Source organism: Numida meleagris, chromosome 9 (genome assembly GCF_002078875.1).
Source record: "Numida meleagris isolate 19003 breed g44 Domestic line chromosome 9, NumMel1.0, whole genome shotgun sequence".
Classification (NCBI taxonomy): domain Eukaryota; kingdom Metazoa; phylum Chordata; class Aves; order Galliformes; family Numididae; genus Numida; species Numida meleagris.
The window spans coordinates 14,661,123-14,677,483 of NC_034417.1; the positions used below are offsets into that span (position 1 = coordinate 14,661,123).

General features: G+C 41.7%; 1 protein-coding gene across 3 annotated transcripts in view; it reads left to right on the plus strand.

The window, feature by feature from the left end:
• MCTP2 (multiple C2 and transmembrane domain containing 2) overlaps positions 1-16,361 on the plus strand; it is a 117,622-nt gene that overhangs the window by 38,652 nt on the left and 62,609 nt on the right. For 2 of the 3 annotated variants that reach the window (XM_021407429.1, XM_021407428.1), the window contains exons 10-13: positions 6,951-7,115; positions 8,892-9,022; positions 14,896-15,082; positions 15,986-16,079. In XM_021407429.1, coding sequence (XP_021263104.1) covers positions 6,951-7,115; positions 8,892-9,022; positions 14,896-15,082; positions 15,986-16,079 — 577 coding nt within the window. Of the gene's footprint in view, positions 1-6,950; positions 7,116-8,891; positions 9,023-14,895; positions 15,083-15,985; positions 16,080-16,361 lie in introns of those variants that run through there. The other variant, XM_021407430.1, reaches the window with a different exon arrangement.

A 16,361-nucleotide genomic window follows, 5' to 3' on the forward strand; every position in this document is an offset into this window, starting at 1 on the left:
GCTAAGGCATGGGAGCAAGTTACAAGAAATGCAAGTGCTGTTTGAAAGAGGAGGGGGGAAAAAGAAGCAAACCACAGAGCTGCAACCTTGTGCTCTATTCAGTTACAGTCACTAGAGGGTAGGAGAGCTTCAGTTCTTCTGAGGGAAGACATAGTTCATGCTCCAGTGTGATCTCTAAAGAAAAGCTCTGTGACCATCCAAAGGCACTAAAAATATTTCCCAGCATGCACTGGCAAAATCTGACAAAGCAGTATTTCCTAGTTTATTGATTCTGCTACTGCACTAAAACACTAGTACTGTACATCAATAACCATCTTTAGTTAGGAAACTCTGGGCTGTGGAAGCAGTACTAGCAGTTTGTGGCAGAACATAAAGGCAAGAAAGAAAAATGGCGTGCGTGGGGAATATAGGTGTCTAGGGAAGGCACAAGAGGTTATGGAAGAATGGCCAGAGAGTATGATGGGGTAGAAAACAATGTTGCTGGACGAGATAAAGATATAGCAATAAGGGGGGCAGGGGAAATGGGATGAGCTCTCTAATGCATGCACAAACTCATCTTTTTGGCTCCCGAGCTGACTGTGGTTGGTTGCTGCAGGAATAAAGGCCGTGTACTTCCCATTCGAGCAGCTGAACTGAGACGAATCTAAATTTCATCTCTTCAGGTTTAAGCAAATCAAAGTTTTCTATTAGGAATGGTTTTCCTGAATTTATTAAAAGTGAACTATAGCTGACCCACATTGTAACATTTAGCTTTTCTTTTTCTGAAAAATACAAGGAAAATGGCTTACTGTGAGGATGGACAAAAATGAATATAACTTTCCCTTTTTTTTTCCTTACATGAAGGAAATCGAGTTATACTCCGATTTGGCCATTTTGTGTTATCTCAGTGCACTTGGCAGAGTTGGAACATCGGTATTCTAAATGAATTGTTACATTAGCTGTGAGATTCTTGCTGGCTTCTGAAATTCACCCCGAATGCTGAGTACCTCTGTTGGTAGTATTAATGCCCAATGTGACCCTGTGCCAGACAGGTGAAGGGACTCACCTGGGCTGTTGTGGATACTACATACTTTTCACGTGTGTTCTCCACACTCCCTTGCTCTTTCAGGGAAAGAAAGCTGCATTTCAGACAACAATAGAAACAGCAGCAGTACAAGTTCATCCAGTCTAGCTACAGTAGTTTCACAGTCGTTAGAAATATTACGCAGGAAGGATTTCAGCGACTGAATACTGTCTTTTAAATCATTTTGGTGCAAGAGCTGTTAAACTGGATGATTTAGCTATCTGTTGGTTACACAGTATATATATCCTTCACTGCAGCTAGTGGGAATCATTGCACATCTGGGCAGCACCCCAAGACATGGGCAGCACATCCAGAGCCCTCATTTTTCATGGGAGCTGAGAACTGCATTGTCCTCTGCAGGAGCTGTCTCCAAGAGTGCAGCTTTATTCTTTCTCATGGAGAGTGGCATTGCAAAAGGAAGGGGATACTGTTAAGTAGTATTAACGTATAAGCTCGTATCTGCGTATTGGCAAGCTCTCCCCTCTTTTCTGATTTTATTCCTGTTTTTCTGGAGCTATCTGGGGTGCAGAAGGAGTTGGTTACCATCTCTGCCGGATCCCAATGTGGTGATGCTCAGTAGCCTTGTTTGTCCCGGGTGGCTTGAATCTTGCCCCGAGAGCCCCGCGTGCTATTTCCAGCATTTGTACAGCTGAGTAACCTTTAAGTGTTGAACATCTCTGAAGCAAATGAGCAGGTTTGCTTGGGGTGGATTGACCTGCAGCAGTTCAGTCCTGAAACAAAAGCGACGCAGTTGCCACCTTGATAGCCGAAGCTGATTGAACAAATTGGTTGAAAGGCTGACCGGACCCAAGTGCTCCTCGGCGTCTCATCACAGGGGAAAATCCCTCGCTCTGCTTTTTCTGCGTGGGCTGTTAGGTTTCATTTTGGCCTGCCTCATTCTATTTGCCTTTCTCCCACAATACCCCGTGGGCAGCGGCGTGCTCGGAGCGTTCTGCGGAGCGTAGGGACTCGGCTGCCACGGGGTCACGCATCGTGGCGGCAATCTCGTGTCGCTTCACTTGCCTTTCTCGCTGCCCTCTCCTCTTTCCCAGGGGGAGACTGCCTCTGCAAAATGGTTTCCCTGCCTAATGAGGAGAGGTCCAAAGAGTCTTCTATTTGCGTGTTGTTGTTTTCTCAAATGGCAAATTACGTGGCCCAGTTTCTACGTTGACCTCTTCACAGGGATTGCAGCAGGCTTTCTGTTGTCCTGTCTCATCCTTTTAAATGAAAGATGTGAGAGATGGACTCACTTCACACTTGGCCACCTCGCTGTGTCATTTAAATGTACGATTTTTCTGCATCTCTTTATTGCTTCAAAAACAAGTTTGAACTTGGGGCATGGATGTGTGTGTCAGGAAAAGAGACAGATTTGAAAGCGCTCCTGATGCACCAGAGGGGATGCACTGGGTGCCTATGGAGGGACATTATATCCAGTGGTGTTTGCAGGGAGAGTCAAGCTCCTAAAGGATTTTGTGAAGCTGTGGGTCAGTGAGCCTGTTCTTTCCCCTCCGAAGCTCACTCTCGCTCATCTCTGTTGTTAGCCTCTGTGAAGGCAGAGTGTGGCTCACCTGCTTGTTCTTGTCCAGGTTTCTTCTTGTAACCAAAACTAGGAAGTAGCAAAAAATTGAAAGTTGGCACGAGAAGCTTCTCTACTCGTTTTTGAAATCAGAAACTGAATTTTGGAAATGGTGCTGTCAGCACTGATGGTTTTTTCTCTTCAGAGATGTGCTGTTTTCTAGGAAAATGTCCTTTCTAAGCATATGGAAAAGAACCACCTCTGTTCTTTATGTGACAGGGTCCTGCTCCATGACAAGGCTTCAGAGAATATTACTGCTTACCTGATGTTTTGCAGACCCTAAATCTGCAATAAACATGAGGGCTTAGACTTTAAATCCTCTGTGTGTTTTTGGGTTTGTTTGTTTTTACAGAACAGCTTCCTTGGATATTCTTGTGCTCATTGTCTTTCTGTCATACTTGTGTGGGAAACACTTTCTTTAAGTTCTTACCCATTTTACAGCACTGAGCTGCTCATAGGGATGACATTTATGGTATTGCTGGTTGTTTGCAAGCCAACACCCACATTAGATGCATGTATGAATATTTTTCAATGCATGGAGAGCTCAGATGAAGTCAGAGCTCTCAAGGCGGCCCCTCAAATTCTGGTCTCAGGGCCAGAAGCTTCGTTTCAGAAGTGATGGATACTGGATGGGGGGGATAAGTGAACTTGTCTAATGTCTTGTGCTCAGGACACGTGCCAACTTCCATCATAAAGCATGTGTTTCCTCATTTCCAGCCCTCTAGTCAAATCCTAGCTTCAGCCAACTTTTCTGTACCTCGGCAAAGCACCTTGATTTTGGTTTGGGATGTAGCCAGAGTGTGAGCTGGCTGACTGCAGCATTTGGAGGAGAATGCAGCAAGAGGGGCCTGGAGCCTGGCATGTGGTTCAGGAGCACAGCTGGAAAGAGCAGGGTTCAGAGACAGGAGGAGCTGGAGCACCCACGCGCAGAGCTGTCTGCAGCTTGGGAGGCAGCAGGGAAGGGAAGAGCTGAATAGCTAAAAACATCTTATAATTATCACTGATTGAGCAAACCACCTTTTCTGGGTGGCGTACAGGGGCTTTGATTTTCCTGGTGTGAAGGCAGATTAGTGTAGTGATGACTGGGAGGAATGGAAAGTGGTTTTTGTAGTGCTTGTTTTGCCACTAACTTTGTTGGACTAATGCAGACTAATGACTGCAGTTCTCTGTGCTCTGCTCTGTAATAGTTTTGCAAACTCAGAGGGAGGCTGTGAAGTTTAATCAATTAACTCTGTGTAAATCTGTTTGAAATAAGTATACGTGGGGTATCAGAGAGGAGCTGGGACTTTTGTAATAAATAATACAGTATCGATTTCTTTTCACCCGGGCGGCATTTTCTGTAGTGCAGCCTTCCCCAGGCAACACTAAAGTTGACTCATTGATGGTTCAGGTCCTTGGGCGTACCACATTTGGCTTTCCCTGAACATGCTTCCATCCAGAAACTGAAGGGAAATGAAGACGTTGCCTGTTTGGCTGGGATTTCGATCAGGGTGGTCAGTGGAACAGCCTGCCAAATATATGGGAACTCCGAGAAGGGGGATGCAGAGCGAGCACAGTGTGTGTCTTCAGTGTACATTCAGAAGATACGAGGCATGGGAGACGTCTCAGACCTGCTGAGCACACACAACCTGGTCAAGGCCAGGAAACACAAAGCATTGCTGATGTGACCCGAGAGAAGCAGCCTTCCTGGGGTATCATGCTGCTCCATTTAGAGGGATGATTACAGGGTACTGTACCCTGGAAGCAGGCAGCATTGCTGAGGTGGTTCAGATCAGCACTGTATCCTGAACCAGCTGAAAACGTTTTGGCTCCTCTAACAGTGCGGTGCTTTAAAGCGATGTTTGATCTTGTCCAGAAAATAGTCAGGTCCTGTTAGCACAGCTTGTGGCCCATACACTCCACCCCTGAGCTGGACTCAGCACCCCAGCACAGAGCACTTTGCAGCTGTCCAGCCATACAGTAGGGCTGCACAAGGCTGTTTGCTCAGGGTCACCTGTTTTGAGAGGTCAGAGTTGAAGCATTGCAGTGTGCTCTGATAATACTGAGCTGCAGGTGCTGATGTTTCCTGGGAACGGTTTGAGTACCTCCCAGCTCTCCTTTGAACTGTCAAGGTAGTGGCTGAGAAGGTGGGGCTGTATTTCAGACCAAATTTTGGTAGGAAGCCCCCCCCCCCCCCCCGCCCCAACACTGAGTGACTCCCTAAAATACCAGACTAGGTAAAAAATGAAAAGAATCCAAATTTGATTTGCAAACTGAGTGATAACAACTCTTTCGTGTTCGGGCTGGAAGCTTTGAAGAGAACGGGATGCTTTGTTTTTAAAAGAAATTATAATCTGAATTATAAACTTTGTTTTTTTTTTGTTTTTTTTTTTTGTGAACTAACATCAAATACCTCTTCCTTCTCGGAGGAAGGATGGGGGGGAGGGAAAATCCTTGGTCTGTAAGCAGCAAGTACATCACATCAAACATGACTATGTTAAATACTAAAATGTTCAAAGTACAACTGAGATAGATAAAGGCTTTGATGGGAAGTGGATATTTCCCAGGGACATTACAAGCAATAATCCAGATGTTATGGTGTAATGCAACGAGTGTCCATGGATAGATCGGGAGCTCAAGCCAAGCAGCGCCTGCTGTAGGCCTTAGCCCTCCACTCCCATGCTGTTACGCCATATGGAAGCAATCTCCAGGCCCCTTTAATAGCCAGCTTTGGATTCCATTTTCACAGGGCTCATAGAGCTAAGTGGAGCTGTTTTATGGACAAGTTAGATAGAAGCTTTTCCAAGATAAACATCCAATTCGAAATTAGGACATACCAAGCTGCAAAATTATTTTAGGGCATATTTCATGGAAGCACTGCCATTTTTCTAAGGCGATTGCCAGACTGCAGAATGCCCTTTGATCCCTTGTGGACATTACTCCCTTTTTTATAAAAAGGATTTTGAAATAGTTGCAGTGTTTAGGGAGGAATATATCTTCTGGGTCTTTGAAGTATGTCCATGGGAACAGTCATGCTTTAGTTTTTTGGCCTAAAAGACCAACTTGAAAAAAAAAAAAAGAAAAAAAATTACATTGCAGCTGGATTTATGAATCAAAATCTCATTTTCTTTTTAAAGGTAGGAATCTTTCTCCAGTGTGCCAGGAAAGCCAAACGGGGTGTTTAAATAGAAGTATATTAATATGCTTGTGGGATCCAAAGAGTTGGGTATTTTAAAATAAAAAGCGAGTTAAAATTTGTGAGTTCACCACCCATGATTTAAGAATTTTGTAGCTGGGTAATTGATCCATAAAAAGTAATCTTCAGACATCAGGTGCTTTTTCAATCATTTTATTTAGCAACAACGTTTCTTACTTGCTTTTAAAGCCAACTCGTCCTGCTTTAAAGTGACTTGTGCAATCTCTTCTGTCTTGCTCCCACCTGTATATAATATGATTGAAGCTCCAAAGTGTGGCGAGTTAAAAGTTGCTTCCCAAGAATAAAATATGGCAGGGTTTTACTGCGAGAAGAAGAGGATAGCCTTGAGTTTTAATGCTTCCAGCTCTCACTCTTACTCCCTCCAAATAAAGGCCTATTTAATCATCCTCTGTCCAATAAAATACTGCCAGTTAGCAAACTGTTAGTGCAGCCATGCTATGTAGGAGGAAATCATGAAGGTAACAAATGTGCCTACTAGGTAACCGTAACTCCTGATAAAGAGCCCAGTTGTGTCAGTGCTTTTCAGCAGGCGTCGGTGTTCTTGGTTCGTGAGCTCAGTTTCTGGAAGCTGCAGCTCTGACAGTCTGCAGGCAAAGAGCTAAGGTGGAGGACACTGAGCGGTGGAAGATGCGACTTCAGTCCTTCACCGGGCCATAGGCAGTGTATGGCGGTGGCCTGCCTCACAGGAAAGGACAGACCCCAGTTTTATCGATGTAGCTGGAGACATTTTTAGCTAGCTTTCCTTTCTCCCCTCTTCTGTCCCTTCTCTGTGTCACTGTCCTGTGTTGTTCTGTGAGACAAGGTAACAGTTTGCTCTACGCACTCAAGCTCTGCTCTTTTTGAAGCTCAGCCAGGTTAGCTGATGTTGACTTCTCTGGTAGTTTAACTAAATGTGCTGATGTTGTCCTGACACTGAGCGTGGTCCGTTCATGGGGACAGCTGTAGCACGGAACAGGCAGAAAACCCTTAGTATTGTTGTGCCCTTAGTTCCTTGCTTGCTGTGAGGAACTGGTGATACCTCTCTCACTTCTGATGATTTCATATCACTGTCGATGTGTGTATAAAAACATGGGTTTGAGTGTATGACTGTTTTGTGTCCCCAACTTGCTTTGCAGGCAAGTTTCATGCGGAACGTGCGACTCTCTGACTCTTTGCGCAAGAACCAGCTGTGGAATGGGCAGGTCACCATCACGCTCCTGGAAGGGAGGAACATCCCTGTAGGGGGCTTGGCAGAAGTTTTTATTCTCCTGAAACTGGGAGATCAAAGATACAAGAGTAAGGTAGGTAACTCAGAATTTCTTCCAGTTTGGAACTATTCTTGAATCTTTTTTTGTTATAAAAGTGAGATCAAAACCAGGAGACCAGACGGAAGGATGCTGACATTTTATTAATATGTTATATACGGCAACATAGAAATAAGGAAGTTGGGAGTAGTGTTATCTGTTTTTGTGCATTTAACGTGCTCATCATATTGATGGATGCTCAGTGTTAATGTGAAATGAAACAAGGCTACATGCATCACACGTGTTCTTTCCTCTCTGCCAATACAGAAGTCAGGTTTGCAATGTTAGGTATGCTGGGAAAGCAGACCTGAAATGGTTCCTGGTGAAGGGGAATGTTTTCTTGAAGCACTTTTCTTCAGACATGTTACCTTTCACAGAGGGGGAAAAAAAAAAAGGAGAAGCCTACCACCAAACCAACCACAAAACATCTGGAAAATTCCAGGGTCTTGATTTAAAATTTTATTCTTTTAGGCTGTATTTGCGTGTATGTAGTACCATTTAATAGGAAACAAAGAAATGAGTAGGGTTCCCAAAGATACACGTTTTGTCTCCGAAGTCCAGTAAGGAAATAAACAGTAATTAAAATACTATTCTGTTGAGAAAGCAAAAGCTCCGCGTGTCATGAACTGGAAATGTGGAGGGAGGAGGAGGAAACAAACAAAATCCCTCCTGTACAAAATGTGCAGCACAAGTTCACAGAACATAGCGTTCAGATGTAGACTGAAACCTGCACTCTGTCCCCTACAGAAGACCTCAACCAAGGTCACGATATGATGTTTTTATTTTGAAAAGCAGCTTTGAAAAATAACAAATGGTTTAGTTATTTTAGAATAAATATACAGTATTCTCGTTAAGATCCCTTTTTATGTTTCTCTTTATGGTCCATAGCTTGTGTTATGAATCTGAACGACTCTCCATTGTTTGCAGTCACAGAAAATTGAAAAGTTTAAAAGAGGGAGTTCAGGCCAACGTTGCCTGCACTGAATTAATTGCCTAGTACTTCTGTCTGGAGTCCAGCAAGAGTTGGGGACCGCAGCTTTAACACTGTAGTAGGAATTCAAATTGTCTGTACTTCATGTTCTTTCCTGGAGTTTATTTAACTTATGAGGTACGATCTCACGGGCCAGAAAAGCAGCCAGGGTGGAGGAAATCTCAGTCATGGTCCAGCTAATCCTATCTCCTGTTCTCTCAGTGGCCATGCTGATGCTGATGGTGGTTAGTGTAGTGTGATATGAATTGCAAGTGATTTAAATCTCAGCCCGGTGAATACTGGCATTCTCAGAGTAACCTGAAAGTGTGAAAGATCTCACTGAACTCAGAAGGACAATTTACAGATATCAAATGAATGCCATGTTAATATTATCAAAGCTTCTCCTTCTTTGCTTATATCTTAACATTAAAGAGTGAAAAATATTAGCTTGAATTTCTGAAGTAATTCAAACCTGCTTTAAGATGACTGTCTTCAAAAGGCGAATTCCTGATTTCTTCTGGCATGAGTGGTGTTGAATGATGACCGTGGCTCAGTGAGAGTGGAACTGGAGGATCCACCTTGCGTTTCTCTAGCCATTCATTGACATCACATTTGAATAGTTAGCATTACTGTGAGGAAGAATGCTGAGGCTCTGTTTTATGAACTGTGGAGCTTTGGTTTGGATGACCTTCTTAGCACTTGGGTACCATAACATCTGGCTTTGTTGTAGAATTGATATGTGCTTTACTGTGGAAATACGTGCCATTTAAGAAAAGTAAATATTATAACTGCATGTTTTCTAGACACTGTGTAAGAGTGCAAATCCTCAGTGGAGGGAACAGTTTGATTTTCACTACTTCTCTGACAGGAAGGATATGTTGGACATTGAGGTCTGGAGAAAGGATAACAAAAAGCACGAGGAGCTTTTGGGAACGTAAGTGCTATTTTGGAGGGGGGTTAAATGCAAAAGCTAATGTAATTTATGTTACATTCATTTATATTTAGGTTGGTGCCCCAACTTATTGTACCATCTCTTGCTATTTAAAGTATGGCTTGCAGGGTTGACCTCTCAGGGAATGTCTGTCTCCTGACTGATAGAGGATTTTGTCCTGCTGCATTATTATGTTATAACTTCAAATGATCAATCTCATGCCACATTAGCAGCAGACATTTTGTGGGCTAGTTAGTTGAACCTTTCATTTTAATTTCTTAATGGAAATGGACTGTGGTTCCTACTGTTGAGTCCTGATCGTTTTCGTCCATCTAAATCCACCCAGTTTTGTACAGTACTAGCACAGTCTTAGTTTCCTAGAGATAACTGTATCTTTCCTCCTATTGCCCTCGTCTCTTCTTTTGCTTTTGTCTCCCCAAACTGCATCTGTACAGCTGGATCAGTGCCCCAACCTCTAAACTCTTAGGAGCAAGGATGCCGTCTGCAGTTGTTTGCATTCTTACCTGGCGAGTATTTCACAACTTGCTGACTAAATAGCACTAACTAATAAGAACATTCTCTTGCTTTAAGTATTAAAAGTAGTTTGAAACTATTCACTGAAAAGAACAATCCCCTTTGGCTCTACAAATGTTTGTGGTTTTGCAGAGCAGGAAATGCTTTCTGGCTGAATGCTGTTGTTCATCACATGGAGAAGTGGCTGGAGATGAATTTGTTCCTTCAGTTCTTACAGTTACTTTTATTACTTCTGATATTTTCTGTTTAGAGTTACGAAATGTAGCAGTGTTTGTGGCTTGCCTCTGTTCAGTCTCCTTGACACAGGAGGAATTCTTTCTTACTTTTTTTCCCTTCTTTTTTTTTTTTCTACTTGTTTCAGGCAGGTGGTGTTCAGTGTGGCAAAAAGTGATCAGCTTATTCTATAACCAGTGGTGTTATTAAAGATTTCAGCAATGGGAAAGCTTGTGTCTGTCAGATTTACCTTAAAGTTACTTTTGTTGTCAGTGGAAAGGAAACATTGCTGTTGCCTTAAGTGCAGTGATTTCCCTGTAGCATCAAAACAGGAAAAAAATATGCTAGATTTGGTGATTGCACGTGTAGGTAAGCACCAAATGCGTAATGACCAGCCTTGTTTGCACAGTGTAGAAACTTTTGAAACCCAATAAATATATTTTTTTACTGTATGGTTCAAGTGCAGTCTAATCTGGAAAAGGTTTTTTGTAGGAAAAACGGCATTATGAGGTGCCGTGTTCGTTGTCACTGTGACTTCCAAGTTGAGTTTTGAAATCTGGATTTCACAACTGTGCTATAAGAAAGATTCTTCAGTAAAATGCCTGCGGGTTGTACTCAGTCATTACCTACAGCATTATGCCCCAACTGCCTTCACATATTTTCATGGCTTTAAAGAAAAAAAAAAAAAGCAAAATTTGCTGGATCTTAATAATTCTGTGGTTAACTTGTGGGTAGAGCAGAATTCATTATGTTCTCTCAGGGCTATGTAGGGTGGACTGTGTTGGTTAGATGTTAAAATAATGAGTTGTCACATCTGCTGATCCACACGCTGCTGAACTTCTGTGGAATAAAGACTTTTGTTCATCCCGTTAGACCCACGATTTTGTGTAGGATGGATGGTTTAAGCCCCTGGAACCTTTCTCTTCTCCCAGGCATAATTTGGTTTTAAGGTAAAATATTCTTGAAATAGAGCCTGAAGTGTCCATGAAGCCTATGGAACATATAGAATAAGGAATGCATTGGACCTTTGGTACTAAACACTAACACCTGGGGCATTTGTCTGCTTCTGAATTAGTGAAGTTGCGGTTTCATGTCACCCTTCTCCTATTGTGCAGTGGGCCCTCACTGTCAGGGTGCAGTGCAACCTAAATTATTACATTCAGCCTACCTACGTTGTCCTTATATTTCCATTGGGATCCAATTTCTCACGTAATATACTGCAGCACTGAGGGGTTCAGCTGCCAGAGTCTGACGCTGGGGGGTGGCTGTTCTGTGCTGCTGGACGAAATAATCCCTCTATTTAGTCTGCACAGAGCTGCTACTAACATTTACGGAGTGCTTTTTGTGTCCCTTGGGATAAGAGGCATGCTATAAACAAGAGATGATGTTAATGTATATTAATAAACAAAGGTGTTAACGTGTGCAGAATTTGTCCAGGCTGTGTTAAATTGTTTATGCCAAATTGCGAGTGAGCATCTCTGCATTAAGAAATATGTTTTGAGAAAGTGATACTGCGAAATATCGGTTCTTTTCACCACAAACCTGCATCAAGAAAGGCATTTTACAAAAATCACAAGACTTAAGACCATGAGCAGTGCAGTAGGAGAGCATCTGGTATCTTTGAGGAATGCCTCAGGGAAATGGTGCCTTTGCAGGCAGGAACAACTTGTTCTAAAGGCCACACAGTTGGGATGAAGTGGTAAAATCTACGATGACTGGGACCAAACCTTTCAATTAAATTTCACTGAATTTATGTCTAGTATAAGTCAGAATAGGACCATGTTAACCATCTCTCTGGCACCTGTGGCATTTGGAATCCCTTTCCAAATATTAATCTTAGACACATCTTACTGTATACTGATTGTGATTCTGACCTCATTTGTGAAGGGCTTCCAAGGGTTCTGGAGGAAAAAAGGTAATAATTTGTCTCGGTGTTATCATATATACTTATGTATATATAAGGATACTTACCATTATTTGATGGACTCTGGATGGGCTGCTGGGAAGTGCCTAAGCCCAGCTCCTCCTAGTGAAAACTTAACATTTGATTCCTTGATAAATGAAAACAAATTACCCCAAATTTAGTATATACTGTTCTCAAGTAAAGTTTCTTTGTGAAATTAATTGCAAAAGGGTGAAAAAAATATGGCAGATAAATGTAAGGGCTGTAAGTCAAGAAGTCAAAAGAAAATCTTAAACAAAAAGTAAAGCTGAAGCATATTCCTCTGCAGGACTAGAGGTCAGTATAGAGGCTTAGACTTCTATATTGATCAAGAGAAGGAAGAAAAGCGTTTAATTGAGGTAACAGACCTCTATCCTCTATAGATCATGCATATTGCCATGTGTGAAATACTATGCCTGAATTTAATTCCTTGATTTATGGAAGGATGACAACAAGCAGAGCCATTCTATTCTGAAATAAGGTTACTATGTTGAGAATTTAACTTGGGAGATCATTTGCATCACCTCAGGTGCGAATAACTTGTGGGTTTTGCTCTTTGCATTTAGATCTGGCTAATTTTCTGCAAAACCAGTGGAATGCTTCCGTTTGTTTTATGCTGTGGTCATTCCCATAGTCTCTTACTGCTTTTCTGTGAAATAATTATCTGTAATAAGGTCTTTCAGATATAAAGCTAGAAGATGGAAAATGGAGGATTTCTCTTTCAGGAGGACGGGGATATAGTTCGACTCAGTTTAGAAGTGTAGAAGTGCTTGTGTGAAAATTTCTGAGTGTATATATACTAAATAGAACATCTAATTGCTTCACCGAGACACATTCGTTATAGTCTGATCAGTTGCCTTCTATAACCTAAATGAAACAGATTCTTTTTCTTAAGCCTTTTGCCATTTGCAAGTGCAAATGTGGATTTTCTCTTCAGTTTCTCAAAAGAAAGTACAGCAGCATGCCATCACCTTGAGTGAACACAGATGTTTTTAGGAAGTTAGCTTGCATGGAAATCAGACATGAGTTGAGGAAGAAATGCTTATACTCCATCTCCTGCTGCTTTTCCCCCCCCACATGTGCATCCCTCCTACCCCCACACCCTTATACTCAATCTTTTCTTTGACCTTTGGCTAATGAAATTCTTTGAATAAGTGAAACAACTCCAATTTGCCAAAACAAACTAGAATCATATTTAACTTTGCCTTTGAGATACATGAAATTTCTAAGGTTATCTTCTGGTGGGAGCCGCACCGTCATCTGAAAGTTTTGTCTTTTCTCTCTCTTTTCACATGGAAATTTCTTAACACTAATTGCAAATGCAGCTTTTCCCAGTTCTGCGTTGTGTTTGAGTGGGTGGGTGAAATGCTGATGTGGGAGACGTGGCCTGTGTGGCCAGCTGGACCACAGACCCAGCTGGGTGACCCTGAGTTTCACTTCTGTCCTCGATTCAATTTCTTCATCTGTAAAAATAAATTAAAAACAAAACAAAACAAGATAATTATACATTCCCCTTTTGCACTGGATACGTAAGGTATCAGTAACACTGCTGTAAATGCAGCCAAGGTGATGTTGAACTGCGGGGTGAGAGTGATGAGGTCTTTCTCAAATGCTTGCCTTTTTGTTTTATTTTTGGTTTCTTTTCCCTCCTTGCACATTTTCTCTTGTATCTTTCTGAAGAGTCTAGGTATAGCAATGAGCTTGAGTGTGACCTTTCACACTTGGAAACTGGTGAGAGGCAACCTGCTTGCCGAACTGTGTTGGAACTCTTCCTAGCTCATTTTCCTTCTCTTTCAAAACACTTGAAAGCACTTAGTAAGAGTAAACTTGCAACCTGTTGTACGCTCAGCAAGGTGAATAGCAAAGAGCACGCTTAAGGCGAAGTCATCCCCATTGACTTTGGTCAGAAGCTTACACACAGAACTGTGTTTTAATACAGGGAGCTACTGGATGACTTACAAACTCATCAGAGCAATGAGTTTCACTTCATAATATAGCTTGTTGGGTTTTCAGGCTGAAATGTTTTGGTTTTTTTTTTTTTCACCTCCCTTAGCATTCACAGAAAATAGGCTGTTGAGAAGCGGAAAGCATGCAATTTATAGCAGATGGGTATAAACTGCTCCAGCTCTACTACTGGAATGGGATCAATCAGGAACACTACATGCACCATTTACCCAGAAGAAACCCACCTGGGGGAACCCTGTGGAATTTTAGCCTATTAAGACAACACCTTAACAAGTTTAGTTTAAATAAAAACTTGTCGGCAGGCATTAAGGGGAGAGAAATCTCTCTCCTTCCATCATCCGCTCGCCGTCCCTTAGAGGAATGTGACTCCCCTTGCTCTGTGGCAACAAAGCCTCTCCTTCCTGCTTTTTTTTTTTTTTTCCATCATCTACAACTTTTGTTTAGCTTGTTCTTGAAAGCCAAGGCTCACAGAGGTTCAGAAAAGTTCCACTCCATTTACTGGACTTCTAAATAGAAGGCATTTAGCCGAGCAAGGTGATTAGATTTTCTGTTGCATTGAGCTGCTCCCTTCACATGTAACTGGATGTCTAGCGATCTCTCCTTTAGCCCATCCTTATCTTTTATTATTGTCTCTTCATAAACGTTTCTCCTTTTTATTTTATTATTTTAAATCAGATTAATGGTGCGTGCACTATGCTGAAGGTGGGGGGAACTTTCAAGACAGTCCTTCCCCCTGGGAAATATAACAGTACACTGAAAACGTAACTCTAGTAAGGCTTGTAAAAGAGATTGGGGCATACAGTATAATGTAGCATAAAATGGAGTATGTGACTTTAAAGAAACGAATCTATTTTAGGCTAATGTTTTAAATTTTGTGTTTGCCTCTTTTCTTTTCCCCCAGGTGAAATAAAATTCTTTAAAATCCATCACAAAGCACGGTGGGATTTGGGAGGGGAAGTGAGGCAGGCCGGAGTTGAGTTTTCTACTGTGCAGCCCAAACCTTTTACCTTTGCTTTACCAGTAGGTGAACCGGAAAGCAAAACTGACACTAAGTACAGTAGAAACTGGCTTTGTTTTCCATGTTTAGTTTCATATGTGCACACACATATGTGCATATCTCCACAAAGCTTTTGCTGCCTGCTTGCTACTGAAATCAATATTAAATACTGCTTTATTTTATTTACCTCCTCTTATTCATTAACCCTTGGCATTGTTGTTCTAGATGTAAAGTTGACATTTCTGCCCTGTCAATGAAACAGACAAATTGCTTAGAGCTGCCTCTGGAAAAACATCCGGGGTCCCTGATAATGCTGATTGCTGTCACCCCATGTACAGGAGTGTCCATCTCTGATCTGTGTGTCTGCCCTCTGGGAGACCCCAGTGAAAGAAAACAGATTGCACAGCGCTATGTGAGTTTGCATTTTTTTTTTTTTACTCCTTTTCTGCTTTATTTTTCAAAGTAGTCAAAACTACAACCGAAACAAAGGAAAAAAGGGAAGGGAGAAAAGAAGTAAGATTTGTCCAGTCATAATAACATGTCTCTTACCACAGAAAACTATTATTTGGAATACTTATTGTCTTTAGAATGACAAGTAGATTGGCAGGGCAGATAGACTCAAGCAATTTGGATGCCTCTATTTGATGAGTTTTAAGCTAATGCTTCCCTTTAAAAACTTGAATTATGTTAAGACCTTATCATGAGGAATGAAAGTCTATGAATATCATGGAGGGAGAGAATATTACTTAGTTTTCTTTTCTCCTTTGGGACGATGTGTTCTGAATTTTCAACTTTAGGAGAACTAAGTCATTTGATGGCTTCCACACTTCAATCCTTTAAAGCTGAGCATAAAGGAGTAAGCCTCTCTGTAAAATGGGATGCGATACTGAAACATGATGAATTCAAATTACTTGATAACACTTTGAAGAACACCTGATGGAGTGTGCTGTCTTCCTAAACCCATGCTGTTTCTCCAGGTCTACCTCTGCCCCATTTTTTGTTTTGATGGGCAGATGTTATTTCCATAAGCAAGTAGGGCTCTTTCCAGTCTCCATCATGAAATTGATGTGTAACTTATGTGAACTAAAAATCTCTTTAAGAGCTGCGAGTTTGGAATGTCACGAAATGTAAGGTTGCTGTGCTTTGAGAATGGGATAGTGGAAGGATGTACGTGAATACTGGCTGCTAAACTGAAATGCTGTAGAAACTGTGAATGAGTATCACTAAAGCCGTTTAGTAGTTCATCAATGTGTTTCTTACTGAATTGAAACTTAATGTATCCTAAACTAAATCCTAAACGTTTTCCTCTTTGCAGAGTATAAAGAATTCCTTTAGAGACATGAAGGACGTTGGTTTCTTACAGGTCAAAGTTTTAAAGGCAGTTGACCTCCTGGCAGCAGATTTTGCAGGTATTCCATTTCTGTTTTCCAGCATTTGATGCAATAGTATGTTCTGAGTGTTATTTACACTTTGTGCTGTACTGTCTGTTGAACAAGGGAAAGCAAACCTCATAGCTTCTCTGCAGTGTGAAACCTGCCCCAAGAAACTGAGCCACAAAATAGTTTTGCTTTCCCAAAATATGTGGGAAGGGCCTCCTGGTTGGATATCTGGTGCCCCTTTAGATTTATGCTAGATAACCAGTAGGTTAGGATTTAGGATATCCTAATCAAATAGGTATTAAAAAGTGGCTC